Here is an 18,361-nt window from a genome sequence, read left to right as displayed (position 1 = left end):
GCAGTAATGAGGCACGAACCAAAAATGCCCCCCCCCCCCGCGCACACACACTCATATATAATATTACACGTTAATTATTTTTAAAAGTGACACAAGAGTATCCCAAGAGCTGGTGGTGGATACTGTTGACTTGCTGCCCTCCCTCTAGGCTATCAGTTGTAAACTAAGGACCGTTTTGTGCATATAGCCCTTGTGTAGCTTTACGCGGAAATACTAAGCAAACAATATTACATCGAAGATAAAGTTTAGAAGTATTTTTAGAGACATTTTTAGTCACGATATTGAAGTATTTGAAACGTATTAAATTACACCAGCATTTAAACTCACTTTCTAATACATTCTAAATACTTAGATAGTAGTTTTATTTACTTTAGTTCGAACTCTTGAGTCTCTAAGTGCCTATTAGCGTCAACCGTGACTTGAAAGTTTAATGTCGGAGGACGAAGAATCATCAATCAATTAACACGTCGACCGTGCGTCGATAAAGAAAGGACATTCGTCATATTTCGCGTCATCAAGTCTCTCTCTCTGCTAACTCCCAACTCCCTTTTCCTCCCTCTTCGCTATCAATTATCAAGATTTTTGGTCTCATACAATGGCCACTGCTAGAAGAATATGACTCCTCATTTATTTATGTCACCAAAGTGATTGCACTCAAATGAATGATAGATTGTGCGTCTATTCTCCGGGAAATGAATACCCTAGGAGACCTATCTGCATGTGAAATCAAACGATGCTGTTGGAATTGATATTCTAATCTGGTTGATTGAAGCTGCAGTAAAAGACATGTTGTAAATTAGATACCGCCCAGTCTCACTTCTGTATATAAGTAAAAAAAAGAAATGAAAGAAATACGCATATGTATTATGAGAATAAAGTCAATATGAGAATACATAAACTTAGATGACAGGAAAGTGTTTCTTCATTCCAGTTACCGTTTCTTTATGCTATCTCAACTTCTGAAATTATGCATTAAATTTTTATAGCAGACGTATATGGAAGTGTAGTATTCGAATGTTCAGTCATTATTTAAAACAAAATCTTACGTACATAATTTATTTGGTTCATTCACATTGGGTTCACCCTAATACTAATATTAACCCTACTAATACATGTCACTTTCTAATACTTCTTAACGAAAGTAACCATGGCAACATAAGTTATTTAATTTGACCGGATGCAAATATTAACCTGACAAACGTATAATTATTGTTTAACTTAGTTAAAGAATCAACGGTAAAAACCGGGTTTCGACAGCCGTGGTGGGCACAGCACAGATAGCCCATTGTATAGAGTTGCGCTTAACAACAAACAAACAAAACGTCGATAAAACATATTAACCTTCTGCATACACAGATAACACCACTATATAACCTTTAATATAGACAGAAATATAATTAAACGTGCTAGTAAATACTTTATTTGTTACATTAACATAGACCGACTTAACAATATTCAATTATTCGAAATTATTGTTAAATATAATACATATCTGTCATTTATAAACATAACTACTTCCCACTGTAGAATAATTCGGATAAGCAACAGCCATAATAACTTAAGTGCCCCCCAGTGGCACAGCGGTATGTCTGCGGACTTACAACGCTAGAAACCGGGTTTCGATACCCGTAGTGGGCAGAGCACAGATAGCCCAGTGTGTAATCTTGTGCATAACTTCAATCAAACAATAACTTAAGTAAACAAAATCTGTAATGACAAACGTAGACAAAAACTTAAAAATAAGATTCGTTAAATATTTTGCTACATTTGATATTAAAATGTTTCAGATCGGCGTCTTTTCATTCGTATTGCCCCCTCCCCAATGGCTCAGTAGCAAGTCTGAATGTTTATAACGCTAAAAACCGGGTTTCGATACCAGTGGTGAGAACAACACAAATAGCCCATTGCGTAGCTTTGTGTTTAGCAACAAACAACAACAAAAATCGTTCGTATTAGAACTCAGTATTTAAGTGTTCAGTTAGAACTATTTCTAATGTTTATTTGTTATTAGTCTGATATTTCCGGCCTTGTTCTTCTATAATATATGTTGATTTAACATGACTGCTTGAAGCCGATGGACTTCGTGATAGACCCTAACACACACACACACATTTGGAAACAAGAAAGCTTTAAAAGCAAAGGGGTGTCGTTTCTACTAAATCAACTTTCATAAAGCTTGACATTTTTTACAGGGAGCGTTTCTAAAGTCTTCTATGTAATATAATAAAAGAGGACTATCAGAAGATTTTGCTAGGAAAATATATTTCGAGTTTGATCTACAATGATACCAAATTTCGTTATTTCTTCAACGTATATACTATAATATTATTTTTACACTACAATTTGAATAGCTGTTATTTCAGTTTATCGCACATAGCAATACAAATTAGGCTTGCTAAACAATATTTAAAATGTACGTAAATAGATGATCTACGAACAGCTTTCGGGTGTTTGTACAATCCTCTATCTCTCACCCCTCCCCCCAGTGGTTCAGCTGTAAGACTGAAGGCTTATAACGCTCAAAATCGGGTTTCGATACCTGTGGTGGGCAACAAAAAAATAATTCTATTCAAAGTTGTTAAAGAATTTTTAGTACGTTACTTTATATATATTCAAATACATTCTCATTTTCTTGCAAGAACAATATATTTATTTCAAGCCTTGTTTTTTTTAAACCATTTTGAAAAATATATGTCACTTTTACCGATGCACTTTTGTTTTCTTCATTTTTCTTCGAAGTTTGAACGCATCTCACGCTATAGTGTTTGCGCATGCCCAGTAATTTTTTTCCTAATCTGACGTTCTTGAGCTGACAAATGGGATTACTAATTACCTACGGTGGAGATTTTGTTCCTAAATTTCTCTACGGATTGATCAATGGCAACAAAAGAAAGCGTGTAAAAGGTCATAGCTTTTGTCTTTACATGTCACATATTGTAGCTCGTGGGAGATTCATTAATACTTGCCTCACCTATTAACGACGTTCTTCCAACTTTTATAGATCGTCTTTGATTTTAAAGATGCAAAATCCCTCTAATCTGCTAAAGCAAGCCTTCGGTTCATCTTAACATAACACAATAAGTAAACTCCACTTTCACGTTATTATTAGGCAACTATAAAAATATTAAAAGGATAAAATATTACCAATTCCAACATATTGTTTTATGAAATGTGTGTTTCTAAATATGCATGTATACTATTTTTGTTTCGTAAATATCATTACCCTATCGTCATTAGTTTCTGTCTAAATATCCAGGTGAACCAGTCCTTCTTGAATGGCTTTAGGTTTTGTTTAAGAGCAGACGGGGTGATATTTTTACACTCTGTCAGAAACATCCCCAATGGCACATATGTTACACATGTAATATTTTCGCAAGTAAGGGCGTATAGTACTGGATATAATACACTGTGTCTAATACATTTCAGGAGAATCTGCTTGGCAATGTTTTAGTTTTTCGGAGCATTCAAACACGCTAATTGTATAACTTTTCTATTACAGTGTGGTAATCTAAGCGTTAATACAGACGCAAGTTTTTCACTTTGTAATTGAAGACTGTGTTGATTTCCTTTTATTAAGGTAAATATTTTGAAACACTTAGGGTGATTGTGATAGATGTTGGGTTTTTAGAAAATCGAGTCATTCAAAATTTCACTAGTAATTAATATTTATTGGACACAACAGATGTCAAGTTTCTATTTACATGGCTTCGCCGCGACAATTCTATTAAACATTAAAAATTATGTAAAACGTTCCCAAGTCACAAGAGACACTATACATAACATATAACAGACACTTAATGAAATGGTATAGAGTAATATTAAAAATTAAACTGTTAAAGTAAACATACGTCTATCATAACTTGTACGGTTCTTAACAAAAATACAAAACACTGGAATGTGTTCCTAGCATAATGTTTCGCTGTCATTGAATTTAACGTAAATAAAGAAAAAAGTGCATTAAATATATTTATTTCTCGTGATTCTGGTTGTTTATTATTATTTCATATAGACAACATTCGAAATTTGACAATTTACAACCGTTTTCTCGGGAAAGAGCCCACAATATAGGATAAATATGAACGTCTATTTACGAAAGCTTAGTGACTTGATGATGAATTGTTCAACACAGAAGAAGTCGGCGACATTTTTACAGAATAAATTATTTTACATGACACTTGAACATATCAGTAGGGTCTCCATAATGTCGGATCACTGTGTACATTAGTAGCTCCAAAAAGAGTGCTTCCGCTAACCGTTGGAGTCACGTGATTTGTCTGTCTGTCTTCGCTGTTACTGCTTTCCGATTGGATCGTACCATCCGTGGAGCTGCTGTTTGCTCGAGAGGCTGCCATATTGGTTAGTCCTGCAACCAGTTGTTCGTTGCGATGATGTTGTTGGGTAGCGAGGGTAACATCCACAGCTGATCTAAGCTCATTACCCAAAAGATGTAGAGATGGATGAATTTGAGACTGAGAGACGCTGGAATAAAGCTGAGGATAAAGGAGGGACGGGGGAACCACAGGAGGACTCAAATACATCCCGGCAGCAGCTGCTGCATTACCGTTTCCGTTGCCATAGCAACTGTGAGATGCCAAAATTCCATACCCTCCGTGACTGACCGACAAGCAAGAGGCAGCGCCGTTGGCCGATAAGAGCGGTACCGTAGTGCTGGGTGTCTGTTGGTTAATCCCAGCGCTGTTAATCCCGCCTAATCCCTGTCGCAGTTCGGACAATCTATTCGATAAACAAAAGTCAGTTGCTGCAGCTACAGCATTGTTGTATCGAGATACTAATATTGAGTCTGTCTTTAGAGCAAGAGCACTGTTCTGGTCGTTTAGAGCAGCTAAAGAGCTTCCTCCTCCGCGTTCAGATAATCCTGCAATAAGCGAGAACATTATAAATGAAAAAATTCAAAATAATATATCCAGTACGTTTATATTAAGAGCTGGAAAGTGGATTATTAACTTTCTCATAACTCGTAAAAAGTTTGTTTTAGCTTTAAGAATACCTGTAACTTTTTAGTATCAGTATCATCAAAGTGCTCATCAACTCATGTGCACTGCATAAAACAACTAAAGGATACTTGAAATTTGCAATATTTATTTATGACAAGGCAAAACTACTGCTTCATAACAACGTAAATCAGGCACCTAGCGATTTGAAATACTAATGTTTAGCAATTCAGCCTATATATATATGTGTGTACATAAAATGATGTCACAAAACATTATATCATTTGTCACTTTGAAGTTTAAAGTGTTCCAAATTGTTCATGAACCGCACCTGCAACTTAAAAAAAACACACTAAAACTCATGGAAGTTTCACCATAGTGAACCATCACGACGAATGGAAGTCAGCCAATCAGAACAGCTAGTACAAATTGGCTACAACTGTCTCATAATATCGTGAGTGGAATATAAAACCGCTTCTAGACCGATGGCGAAATTGCTCGTGCACTCGAATAAGGCAGAATATTATCTATAACATAAACAGACAACCGTTACACGTCGATTCTGGTGTGCCTCAATGGTAAGAGTTTCTACTCCGAAACTAGACCAGATTGTCTGTAGTCTCAATTGGACCCCGTGTCAGTGTACAGACGGTTTTAAACCGTCTTCATAAAGCCAAGAATGGGTCCAGTAGACTAATAATATGAATCTATATTATTTTACATATGAGTCGCATATAGACACATAACAAACATCGTCATTGGAGAGAATCTGAAATAAAATTCATAACCAGTTCTTTACAGGAGCGTGACGTCTATGAGTGTGTGTGTGTTTGATGAAAAGATGGTGTTAATAGGAATAAACACTGTTGGACATATAGATTTCAACATCCTATGGAATGGTACCATTAACATCACACTTTGTACGGACAACATTCTAAGACTTTTTGACCTAAAATTTGCTGATGCTATGGACCTTGATTTCAGCCTTACAAAAGATAACGCAAGACCATACTGTTATAAAGTGGTGGACACATTTCTTTTAGAAATGGAGAACTAGCCGAATGATATGTCTGTATTCTCACTAGACTTCAATTCTTTAAAGCATGTATGGGTTGTTTCAGAGATGCATTGTATCCCTCTCAAATTATTCTGGACAGTAATTATGTCTTGCAAACAGGTCTTTCACAGAGTGGTTGAGGATAATTTAGGACTTTATTCTAATTTTATTCATGTAACACCAGTATCGTGATGCTCTTACTGTTCGTAGTGATCATATTGAAGTGAAAAGTCATGAACTGAAAAATATAACGCTATCTCTACAAAATGTTCATTTACGAGCGTAGACTAAAATGACTACTCGTGTGTTAGATCATATGATGGATCACCAGATACCTGATGTGCGTTAAACTGAGCTGATTGGGAAATGGATATAATTTCATAACGTGGTTTTTGCTTTGTCATCACTTAAATATATATTTTTATAATTGAATTGTTTATTGAAGTATCGTTAACTTGAAATAAACATACTTATAATTACCTTCAAGTTAGTTCCACGAAAATATCAATGTCACAGATCCTCTTTATGAGTCAAGTTAAAATTCAAATTAAAAGTTACGTTAAAGGTCCTTTATACGAGTCAAGTTAAAATTCAGATTGAAACTTAAATCACATGAGTCACATTAAAAATCAGATTGAAGCTTACATCGCAGGTCCTTTACATGAGTCAAATGTGTGGATATCATCTGTGAATGATGTTCCCAAAAATCATGCTATTGCTATTAGAACTCACTGAACTAATTATAAAAACTGGCAAACGTCTTAATGAATAATGACACGATTTTAATACTGCATTACACAGTAGATTCAGTTATCCTATTTTATGTCGTATATGATTAACTACGATATTTTCAAACCTTTATGAAATGAAGTCTTGGAAGCACGATAATCTTTCACGGCAACTATAGAGTGATTCGAAGTATTTATGTTAACATACTGGGTAAATCTGGTCATAATTTATCAAGACGATGACATATTTCTATACCATTAAAACGAGAACACACACAGTTGAGGTGTTGATCATATAAGTGGGCTTCATAAATATTATCTTTCTTCCGGTTCCTTTTGATCCGTCCCAAAAAATTGGAGACATAGTAAGCTAAGTCTTCGATGTCATTTCTATTTATTAACTTAGTCTTTTTTAGCTATATTTGCTAGCTATTTGAGATATTCACGACCTAATTCTGTAACTTTGTAGCTACAGTATTGATACTTCAAATAAATTCGCTACAGTACATTTTCAAATATATTAGAAATTCACGTCAATGTTAAGCATCAAATTACTGAACTAAAGGTCATTGACGTGGGTTTCCTAACATATTTAAAAAAGTGTTTTACCATTTAATCATGAAGACCTCTAGTTGACAGTTGTGTACCACTTTTTGAATTGTTGCGACTATCGGTGGTCGTATTTTCTTTAGAAAATGTGTTATTTCCAAAGAAGGAAAAAATGAGACAACGACTTATGAAATTTGAAGAACAATACAAGAATGTGTTAGATATAATGTAGTCGAGAATAGTATTTAAGCCACGAACATAATTAGTTACCTACCTGCGGTTAACTGTATCGAATTGGAGCAAGAATGGTGAGTAGTTCCTGCCAAAGCGTCCTCTAACGTATAATTTACTGGTGGCGCTGGGAATGCGGATCCCTGTATTGAAGATGTTGATGCAAGGTATGATGGGTAAGGTGGAGCATAAGGATTCCAATGATGTTCTGCGCCAGCCAGATGCAGAGCTTGAACAGGGTCTGAAAAAAAATATCATTTTTTGTTTCTATTATAAGTTGTCATTTAAAGGATAAACACATTTCTAGGTTTAGAAGAGAAATCTCTGAAATACCGTTTTAAACAAAAAATATAACATATAATGTTTATTTCAATGTGGCAGATTAAATGTTAGAAATTTGATGCGGTTACATTATAAGAAAAAAATAATAATTGTGCTTCAAGTTTAAAGCTACTCATAGCCTACCAAGTTCTTGCTGTCTCTTAGAGGTTAACGTCTTGTAAGTCTCAGGCATATTTAAATAATTTTTCATAATGATCACATATTAATGGTTATAAATATAAGAAAACAAAGCATAGCTATTTTTGGAATATTACGATAACGCACGTCTAATCAATATGTACGTGACTTCTAGGAGCCTACTTGTTATGAAGTAACGTTTTCAATTGTTATTTACACGGAAGTATATCCAATATTTTTTTTTTTTTCAGTTAGTCAACATGTAGATTCATTCCGTGTTTCATAACTTTTTCAAGTCGTATGATTCGACATTTCAACGTTGATAGTCCATTGTCTTCAACAATAGAAATAATGTATATCAGTGTATAAAGAATCGTTAATAATCAGCTTTACTTATAAATAGCAATACCTACAAAATAACTTTAAAATAATTGGAATTTGTAATATTATAGTCAGGACAAGAAACATTACTGTTATAGAATGGTGCCAATCACCCTCCTTGATTTATTATGGAAATCAGAAATATGATAATAGGCTATGTCCCCTAAAATACACATGATTTATCGTTCAGCCTAATGCATACACATCGTGCTCAGTTTTCCTGTACTTATGTTTCTAAATTCCTAATTCAATCGCAACACGGTTTTTAGTGCCTGACGAAGAGCGTCTGCTCGAAACTAAAATTTTTTTATTTAGACGTGTCAACTTATTCTTTATTATATTTTATCAAGGCCTCACACACTCTTGTTTCAGTTGTCCCTTTGAAGTGTCAGAGTTTAAAGTGTTCCAAGTTGTTTACATGCCTTTTGCTAGACCTCAAAGAAAACGTATGGATGTTTCATTCATGTGGAGAGCCATCTGACAAATGGAAGCCAGTATATCATAACAGGTTACCGTGAACTGGCTACAGATGCCTTAAGTTATGCTTAGAATAATGTAAAGCCACTTCCAAGCAAATGGCACACTTGCTTGGCCACCTGAACAATACACGCCATCATTCACAAACAGAAGAACGTTAACTATCGATGCTGGCTTTATGAAAAGTAACACACCTACTCCGAGACTGAATCAGATGTTCGCCAACTCAGCTGAACGCCATGTCAGTTTACAGATGGTTAGCAACTGATTCCACAAGGCTAAGAACACGTCCAGTTGACCGATAACATGTGAAGCAATATTATGTTGACAGATATATTGCGCTTCACTCTGCAACCAGATAAGATGCATATATTCATCGATAAATACTCTGAAATTAGATCCACCCTACATTTTCACACATAAACATAACGCATATGGTGACTGTAGACGTATTATATGGGAAGGATTAAGCACTAGTTGACGTGTTAACTTCTACATCCTGTGGAATGGTACGGTTAATGCTATATATTATAGGGACGTATTGTGCTGATGCAAATGACCATGACTTTAGCCTGAAGAAGAAGAATGCTCGACTCTCACCATGTAAAACTGGTGAATACAAAATGCTGATGCAAATGACCATGACTTTAGCCTAAAGAAGAAGAATACTCGACTCTCACCATGTAAAACTGGTGAATACATTCCTTGAAAAAATAGAATTGACGGTATAGCACACCTGCGTGTTTACCCAACTTCAAGCCCATCGAGCATGCATGGGATATGCTTGGGAAACGCGTCACGTGCCGTCAACGGATTCCATAAAGTAAAGATGGCCTAAAACAGAGGTGTTGTCAAGAATATCCCAGGAAATGCAACATCAGTGCCAGGCTGCTGTTGAAATTCGAAGGGACAATACTTCATATTACCGTCAAACTTCGTGAAATGCTCATTTCGAGTATTGATTGAATGACCACTCATTTTGATTTCAGATCACTTGACGGATCACCAGATATTTGATTTTCACAAAAATGAGCGAGAGGGAAAGAGTGTAATTGTAATATTTTACCTTGTCATAACCAAATACTATAAACTTCAAGTAACCTTTAACTGTTTTATGTGATGTAAATAATTATTAGTTTGTTTGCTTGTTTAATGTTTAGAAAATAAAAGAGGACCAATACAAACTTATCATGATCAGTGTAATGTCTTTGGAAACTCTTGCAGCTATATATTGCATAACAAAATAGGACGGTGTTTCTCCACATCTTGTTAGGTTATTCTATGCCAATAACTTATTTTTTATTATTTACTGTTCATCAGACGACTCATCTTATTTATTTTATTGTCAATTATAGAGGAGAGGTAAAAGAAATGTCCTACCAGTCATATTTCACGAATTTCAAAATTTAAGAGGTAAGATTCATTCTTCATCTATCATTGCGATATCTGATGTAATTTTGAGAATTGAATTACAATGAAAAAATTGTTAGTATCATAACTGATTATAACATTAACAATAGAATTGATCGCAATTGAATACCGTGTAATTAGGAACTATATCATAGTCTCTATCTTGACTTGTTTGTTTGTGTTTGAATTTCACGCAAAGCTACAATAGGGCTATCTGCGCTAGCCGTCCCTAATTTAGCAGTGTAAGACTAGAGGGGAGGCAGCTAGTCATCACCACCCACCGCCAACTCTTGGGCTATCTTGACTTACTGGTTAGTTATGGAGCAAGTTTCTAAACTGAAGCCCCTGAAGGCTCAACGATAACCTTTAAGCTTACAACTTTAAAAATTGGGTTTTGAAACCCACGCTGGGCACGGCGCAAATAGCCCATCATGGCTTGCAGTTAAATAAATTTAAAACTGCAACTAACTTCCAGTGACCCTGTGTTCAGTAAAAAGAGAAATAATAATAGTTTGATAATAAACGAAAATATCAATCAGAATTTTGAGAAAAAGTGTTCTTATAAGCGACTACACTTGTAAGTTACGTACATAGTTCATGGCAGAGCACAGATAGCCCGTTGTGTAGCTTTGTGCTTAATTACAAACACACATAGTTCAGTTGCTCATAATTTCTTTTAAAATTATTTTCGAAAATCCGCCCATTATTTTTGTGCCTGTAGAAAGTTCGGCCAATCATCCCTTTTTTGTTATTTTTGGAGTCTTCTTCAATACTTCAGAAGAGATTCGTTACGATTCCTGTCTAACCTATCATTAAAGTGATTCGCACGACTAAATTCAAATAATCAAACCTTTTCGTGCAACAGATCATTTGTAACGGAAACCGTTTTAGCCCTATGTAAAAGGGGGATTCCTCTGTTTACTTATGTATTATCAACACTCCCACTCCTCACGACCGCCACCCGCATATTGCTAAACTTAAGTTCTCAGGCTTCTGATCTGAACAACATGAAGTAAAGAAGTTCTTCCAAAGAAACAAAACTAAACGCGCAGACATGTACACTCTTAATCGTGTTGGAAACAGTACGAGATGAACAACTCTAATTTCCAGTTTCCGTGCGGGCAACAGGACAGTTTCTCCTCGTGGAGTCATTATTGGGACAACACCATTTGTCACTACGTGTTTACTTTGAAGGAAACAAGCGGTAATGATGATGACTATTAGGCTCCTTTGAGGCTCGCCAATCTGCCCCATTCGTTGTTCTACATCCATTGACTGTCGTTCCTAACATCGAACTATTTTCCATCGAAATCAACAGATTCCTTTCCTCGAACAATTCGGGAGCTAGCACGTAATTGTCTTAGTAAGAGAATTTGGATTAATCTTTTACCTTTTGTTTTTTATCAACATGCTCTGATAAATGTATTCAACAAATTTGGCTATATATGAGAATCCTAATTACACGCTTGTATTTAGAAACTTTGCTTTTTCCAATGGTAGGTAATTTGATACGAAACAAAAAGTTAAGACATTTAATACTTAAAAGGTTTTCGAATCAGGTCGATAGATAACAAGTTTGTCAAACGCCAGTTTTTTCTGTTTACATTTCATAAAATGATCGATAAAATGTATCTAAGATAACCAGAAATTGGAATTAAAACGTAGATAAGAAAAATTAGATAAATTCATATTTATGCCACCAGATGGGCTACTAGATAAACATATTTTTTCTTCGGCTTGCTTAAGTTAAAACAGCATCAGGTCATTTAATCATTTGGTTTACCCAAACTCTTTGTCACAGATCAAATTCTGACCGTCATTAGCTATTTCTGAATTATATTAAAAAATGTTTAAACTATAGTCATTTCCAATTTTATGCATTCAGTGCTTTTTGATAACTTGGTTTCTTTAGCTCGAAAAAATAATAAACTATGTTACATTATGCATTTTAAAGAATAAAGTATAGTTTCGTGCACTTCCTGTCATAAATAAAAATATCGAACAATGACACATTGTCAGTACAACGATGTATATTAAACTACTAATACATGACACAATAATATTGCGCATTAATATACGAGTGAAGTGGATAAAAATCTGATATAACAATGATCATTCGGGTCAATAGCAAATCATAGCTGGTGTTTTTTTTTACTAATCTGTCATATGGGAATACTTTGTTGTGCAGAATTGTTTTAATTCGAAGAAAACGTTTATAAAACGATTAACACTCTTAAGGAGAAAAGTAGAGCATTTGACAAAAAAAAATATCGCGTCAGCACAAAAACTACTGGATAGAACCAATCAGAACTGTTACTTGAAAGTTAGTATATGTGTTTAAGACTTGTAACTTTCATTTGTTAAATGTTGAGCTCTATTTCAATAACTTATTAATTCTGAAAGAATAACAATACTTTAAAAATACATTTTCAACCTAAGAATACACAATACTTCTGTTTGAAAGTATTTGGTTACTTAGACTACTAAAAAAAAAAGAAATGTGTATTACACAGAGTGTTCATTTCTGGAAGAAGCCGCTATACATAAACACTACATATATATAAACCTTTTGTATTGAAACACCTGAAACGTGTAATTAGAAACTATGTCAAATACTCGCGTTTTAAAAACTTGTGCATGTTTTATTTATAAGCCCTACACGGAATCAACCAAGACATGCGGCGTTGATGCATCAGTATTATACTGATTATACCAAGCTTACTAAACTTCTCTAGCTTAATCGATTGTGTAGTGACCTACCATCACGCAAGCCGGGTTTACTTATCTGTAGACCTTATCTATAACTATGTGTGAAACTCTGACTAGGAAGAGGATGGGTAACACAAAATTACATTTTAACGTATATTATAAAGTTTGTTACAAAACAATGGATCAATAGGTGAAACTTCCATCAAAATATCACAAAAATTTTAGTATTTTTCTGCTCATACATCAGAAGTACAAACGCTACATTAATAAAGCTTGCGGTAAATTATCGTTAACAAAACTCTATCAATATGATTCAAATGCTCCGTAAAACAAGATTATTTGATATGTTTGTTTGGTAATGGTATTCTATCCATACGAATTCAGAGAAGGAAAAAACAAAACAATGCACTATGTCAATGCCTTTAAAGCTTTGAAGTAAAGTAATAATAATAATAAAATAAATGAATACATAAACTTATTATTCCACAAACCTAACTTAAATTTCTTTTATGGATTAATTTTCTTTTTAACACTAAAAACGGTTGTTTCAAGGGAGTCGTAAAAGATTACCTTACATTTTTTGGAAAGAAAAAAGTTATTAAACCGCAAATATCTTAACTCAGGGTTAGTAACTTCAGTAACGCAGCTTCGAGAGGGTATGTAAAACTATTTTATTTCCTATGACGTTTTACAACTTACCAACGACAAATGTTCTATGTGTTACGTTTGAAATGTTAGTACGAAAAAAACGATTCATTTCCTAAACTTTTATGACTGTTACAGCGATCATTGCTGATATGTTTATAACGAAAAATAGGTAACAATAAATGTGATCAGTTTTTTAAATTAAAACCATCGTTTTCTCTTTGACTTGACTCACATTATAAATGAACTAGGTGACTTGACTCACATTATAAATGAACTAGGTGACTTGACTCACATTATAAATGAACTAGGTGACTTGGCTCACATGATAAATGAACTAGGTGACTTGACTCACATTATAAATGAACAAGGTGACTTGACTCACATTATAAATGAACTAGGTGACTTGACTCACATTATAAATGAACTAGGTGACTTGACTCACATTATAAATGAATTAGGTGACTTGACTCACATTATAAATGAACTAGGTGACTTGACTCACATTATAAATGAACTAGGTGACTTGGCTCACATTATAAATGAACTAGGTGACTTGACTCACATTATAAATGAACTGGGTATAACCCAATAATCTATCAAAAAATTACAGTAACCTAAATTAATGTACTAAATGAAAAGTCAGTTTGACATATTTATTCAAAGATTGAATAAGTTTGTTTGGGTAGTTAATGGTTCTTAGCCTCTTAAGCCGACCGTTATGTGGATCCTACATCCAAGATCTTTATTCTACTGAAATATTTTTGACCATTCCCAATTATAGTTTGTACCCTATATTTATCTGTTATTTATATGCAAATTATTTTCTTTAAATTATAATTATCCATTTTTAGAAGTTAATGTGAAAGAAAAGGTGTTTTCACAAGTTAATGTGAAAGAAAAGGTGTTTCCACAAGTTAATGTGAAAGAAAAGGTGTTTCCACAAGTTAATGTGAAAGAAAAGGTGTTTCCACAAGTTAATGTGAAAGAAAAGGTGTTTTCACAAGTTAATGTGAAAGAAAAGGTGTTTCCACAAGTTAATGTGAAAGAAAAGGTGTTTCCACTGTTGAGAGAATCCTACATCATTATTTTCCTTTTTTTCACTGTTATTACTTTTCCCATTCCGACAGTGTAGCTAGCTTTACCAGGTTGTCTTTTACGAGGGACATATTTTTTGGCTACTTGTTTCTAGCACATTTTTGTTTAAAATATAAAAAGTGCTGATTTCTAGTGAATCACTGTAATCTCGACGTAAGAAAATGAATTTAAAATACAAGGTTTTTAGATTTGTTTTTCTTAGTTACACTTGTATTAACTTTTCCAGTTGCTTAGCAGCCAACGTTAAAAACAAACGGTGTCCGTGGAACCTTATAAGCCACCCGTGGCATTCAACTTGTTCATAGTGAAGTTAAGCAAGGTTTCTGGTTAATTTTTCAAACGCTTATAATATACTTAAGAACATATAATTACACAGTCATGCACACATAAATAAGTAAACAGAGAGATAGCTTTCGTTAATCGTTTATAGCCGGTCACAGATAACACACAGTCTATATATATATGTATACAATTATACACATATGTATATTAAATACATAAAGATGTATCACTGAAACTGACTTCAGACAGAAATAAATAACATTTTAAGTATTTCAATATCATTTTGTGCTCCAGTTTTTCTTAAAACATAAAGTTTTAATATATCATCTCACAAAACATACTGTACCATGAAGTGTGTATACATGCATACACACGAGAATTGATCGTTCACTTCCAGAAGGAAGCCATTTTTAATGAACTTCTTTTCTTTGACATCAACAATACTCTCGTCTATTACTCACACGAGAGGGAAACCAAGAACTATGATTTTCTTCTAGCTTACGTTACAGAAGTGGTATTTGTCTGCACTCGCTTACAGCACTGTCTGCCAAATAGTGTGTCAATTGTCAGCGAGCTACATACCTAATGATAGCTTTCACGAAAGACGGTTATTCCTAGCAACCGAGTTAGCTACGGAAGCTACTAGTATAAACATATACGTTCTGCAAACTTAGAGGTCTTCATTATGACCGGTTAACCACAAACGTCCCCTCTCGACGTTTATTTCGCCGTTCACTGGCACTGACGACTTGCAAGGCGCCATGCTATTGACAAAGCAATTTACCACAGTTTTCTCTCAGCAAGCTGTCTATTATCCTTCATCTCAGCTTGATAAATTGTTCTTCTTATGAAGCTGACGGTCGAGTTTAGGTTTTAAATCCCTCTGTACGGAGATGGTAGGGTTCACCTCTTCAAGGTATTTATCACTCGCCCATTTCGCCGAGAAACGAGATTAAAAGAGGAGAGATATTCCTTGCCTCTCAAGTTTCACTTCGTGAATGAAAACGACTTATTTCCACGAAACTTTCAGACTTGATTATTGCGAATCTATACGCGTGTGTATGTAATTTCAGAAGAAAAAAAGGACACGGATATAAAAATAACACTTAATCAGTAGCGCTATACTTAAGATTCTATGTGTTCATGGAGCAAGAAGACAGACTAACAGATAAGTCTAAATATTTAACATTTTGAAAGAGCTTATACCGTACTTTGATATTTTCATTTTCCAATTGTCCACCAGAGGGTCAGCGGTAAGTTTCTGAACTTACGACGCTAAAATCCGGGTTTCGATTGTCCGTGGTAGACGGAATAGCAGTTAATAATTTGTGTCGCTTTCCGCTACAAAATTAAGATAAACCCTTTCCATTTGTCTATTTTTTTCAATCGTCTTTTTTTAATAGTAAAATATTCTATGAATACGTTTTGACATGAAATAAAACCTCTAATACAATTTTGATAATTTGTTTTCTATACAAATATAAAAATTAAATTAATACATTAATTATGGAATTAACTTTATCATAAACTTAGTTAATCCACCATTCTCATGTCATGACATAATATATTTTATTTTACAGTGAAATGTTGAAAAAATGGTGTGCTTGGTTTGCTTTGAATTTAGCGCAAAACTACACGAGGGCTATCTGCGCTAGCAGTCCCTAACCTAGCATTGATAGACTAGAAGGAAGACAACTAGTCAACACCGCCCATCGCCAACTCTTGGGCTACTCTTTTATCAACGAATAGTGAGTTTGACCGTCACATTATATCGCCCCAACGGCTGAAAGGGCGAGCATGTTTGGTGTGACGGGGGTTCCAACCCGTGACCCGCAAATTGCGGGTCGAGCGCCCTAACCATGAGGCCATGCCAGGCCAGATGGCGTGCTTCAAAGTAAATATTAGAAGCTTACGATAGAAATAATTGAAATTGACCAACTAGACAAAACACATTACTTGCTTTAATAGAAATTTTATAAACAGATCATTTTCATTAGAAGTGTTCCAGTTTGCCTAATTCACTTCAGCAAAAATTTGGAAAATTGACCTATTTTAATGGAAGTTCTCGGAAGTCAAAACACGTGATAAGAGATGATCCGGTTCGAACAACTAGAAGTTGACCCACTTGAAGAGACGTGTTGAAAGCAACTTATATTAATGAAAACGTCATTAATTTACAGTCTCCATCATATTGAATATGCCTGCCATTACTCAGCCCTATAGAAATTAATTCACGACGTAATTTGTCCCATTATAAAAAAAAAAGGAACCAAAATAGCGTTATCTCTCATTCGAACATGTAATCTGATAAAATCAGGGGGAGCACGTTATCATTACTACATAATTACAGAAGTGATTTTTTATAGTTTACAGAACCGTGCCCAAAGTCAACGATCGGCTTTCATTTATCATTGGAATACCGACATATAAAAAGAGAGAATTGCTTGGTTATTAAACTTGAAAAAGAGAAAGAGATAGAGAAAAAAAAAAGACTGTTTAGCTACAAGCAAACTGTAAATAAACTTTCTGACACCACACAGTCGCAGCAAGTAGTAAACTGATAACGTAATCGTGGTTTCTATCGTTGGTTGTTAGGTGTGCCTTAATGACGAGCCAAACCCTTCTAAGGTCTTCGTTAATGCCATGTTACCTCTATATAATTACGATGTAGTGCAAGTTAAACAGGTACATTAAAATCGACAGAATGTAAGTAGCCTATAGCAGAAGTATTTATATTGGTTGAGCCTAATAGTTACGTCTAACAACCGCCAGCCATGGATAGAATAATGATAAGTCTATAAAATAGGTAGCTGGTTGTTGTTGTTTTTTTTTCTTTAAAAAAGAAGGAGAAAAAACGCATAAACATGTTTTGTTTTTTTTAGTGACAGAACAACCAGCATATTATACGACGCAGTCAAAAATACGAAGGAGGTTCAAGTCGTGCACTTTTACAAGAAATTATTGGTTAGTTGTGTCACTGATTACGTACCTGCGGGGGCGCCTGGCATCCTTCGAGGAAACTCTAAGGTCCACTGCTCGGCAGCCTTTCGTCTTAAGTGTTCCCACTCCCGAAGTGGGTCGAGGAATGGAGGACGTTGGCCAAACGCTGTCGCGAAGGCCCGAAGCTGTTGCTGTTGTCCTGGAATCAAATTAAATTTCTATTATCAACTCGATCTCACCAATTCAAAGATAAAAAAAAAAAAGAAATTTGGGTATGTTTGGTTTGTTTTTGGAGTTAAGCACAAAGCTACACAATGAGCTATCTGTGCTCTGCCCACCACGGGTATCTAAACTCGGTTTCTAACGTTGTAAGTCCTCAGACATACCGCTGTGTCACTGGGGGGGGGGCGGTTTTGGGAATGGCCAAATTTCAGAGGAATTAA

The 18,361-nt window shown here is 34.8% G+C and overlaps 1 protein-coding gene across 1 annotated transcript in view; it reads right to left on the bottom strand.

Annotated features, from left to right (window-relative positions):
* Positions 1-3,660: 3,660 nt before the first annotated feature.
* The window catches only part of LOC106467363, a gene marked incomplete at its 5' end in the record, with an annotated part of 21,279 nt that continues 6,578 nt past the window's right edge, over positions 3,661-18,361 (bottom strand). The window contains 3 exons of the mRNA XM_022395525.1: positions 3,661-4,876; positions 7,561-7,758; positions 17,968-18,117. Of these exons, the coding sequence (XP_022251233.1) occupies positions 4,185-4,876; positions 7,561-7,758; positions 17,968-18,117 (1,040 nt within the window). The remainder of the gene's footprint in view (positions 4,877-7,560; positions 7,759-17,967; positions 18,118-18,361) is intronic.

Source organism: Limulus polyphemus, unplaced genomic scaffold, assembly GCF_000517525.1.
Source record: "Limulus polyphemus unplaced genomic scaffold, Limulus_polyphemus-2.1.2 Scaffold2585, whole genome shotgun sequence".
Lineage (NCBI taxonomy): Eukaryota > Metazoa > Arthropoda > Merostomata > Xiphosura > Limulidae > Limulus > Limulus polyphemus.
This window is presented reverse-complemented; position numbering and strand designations above follow the sequence as displayed.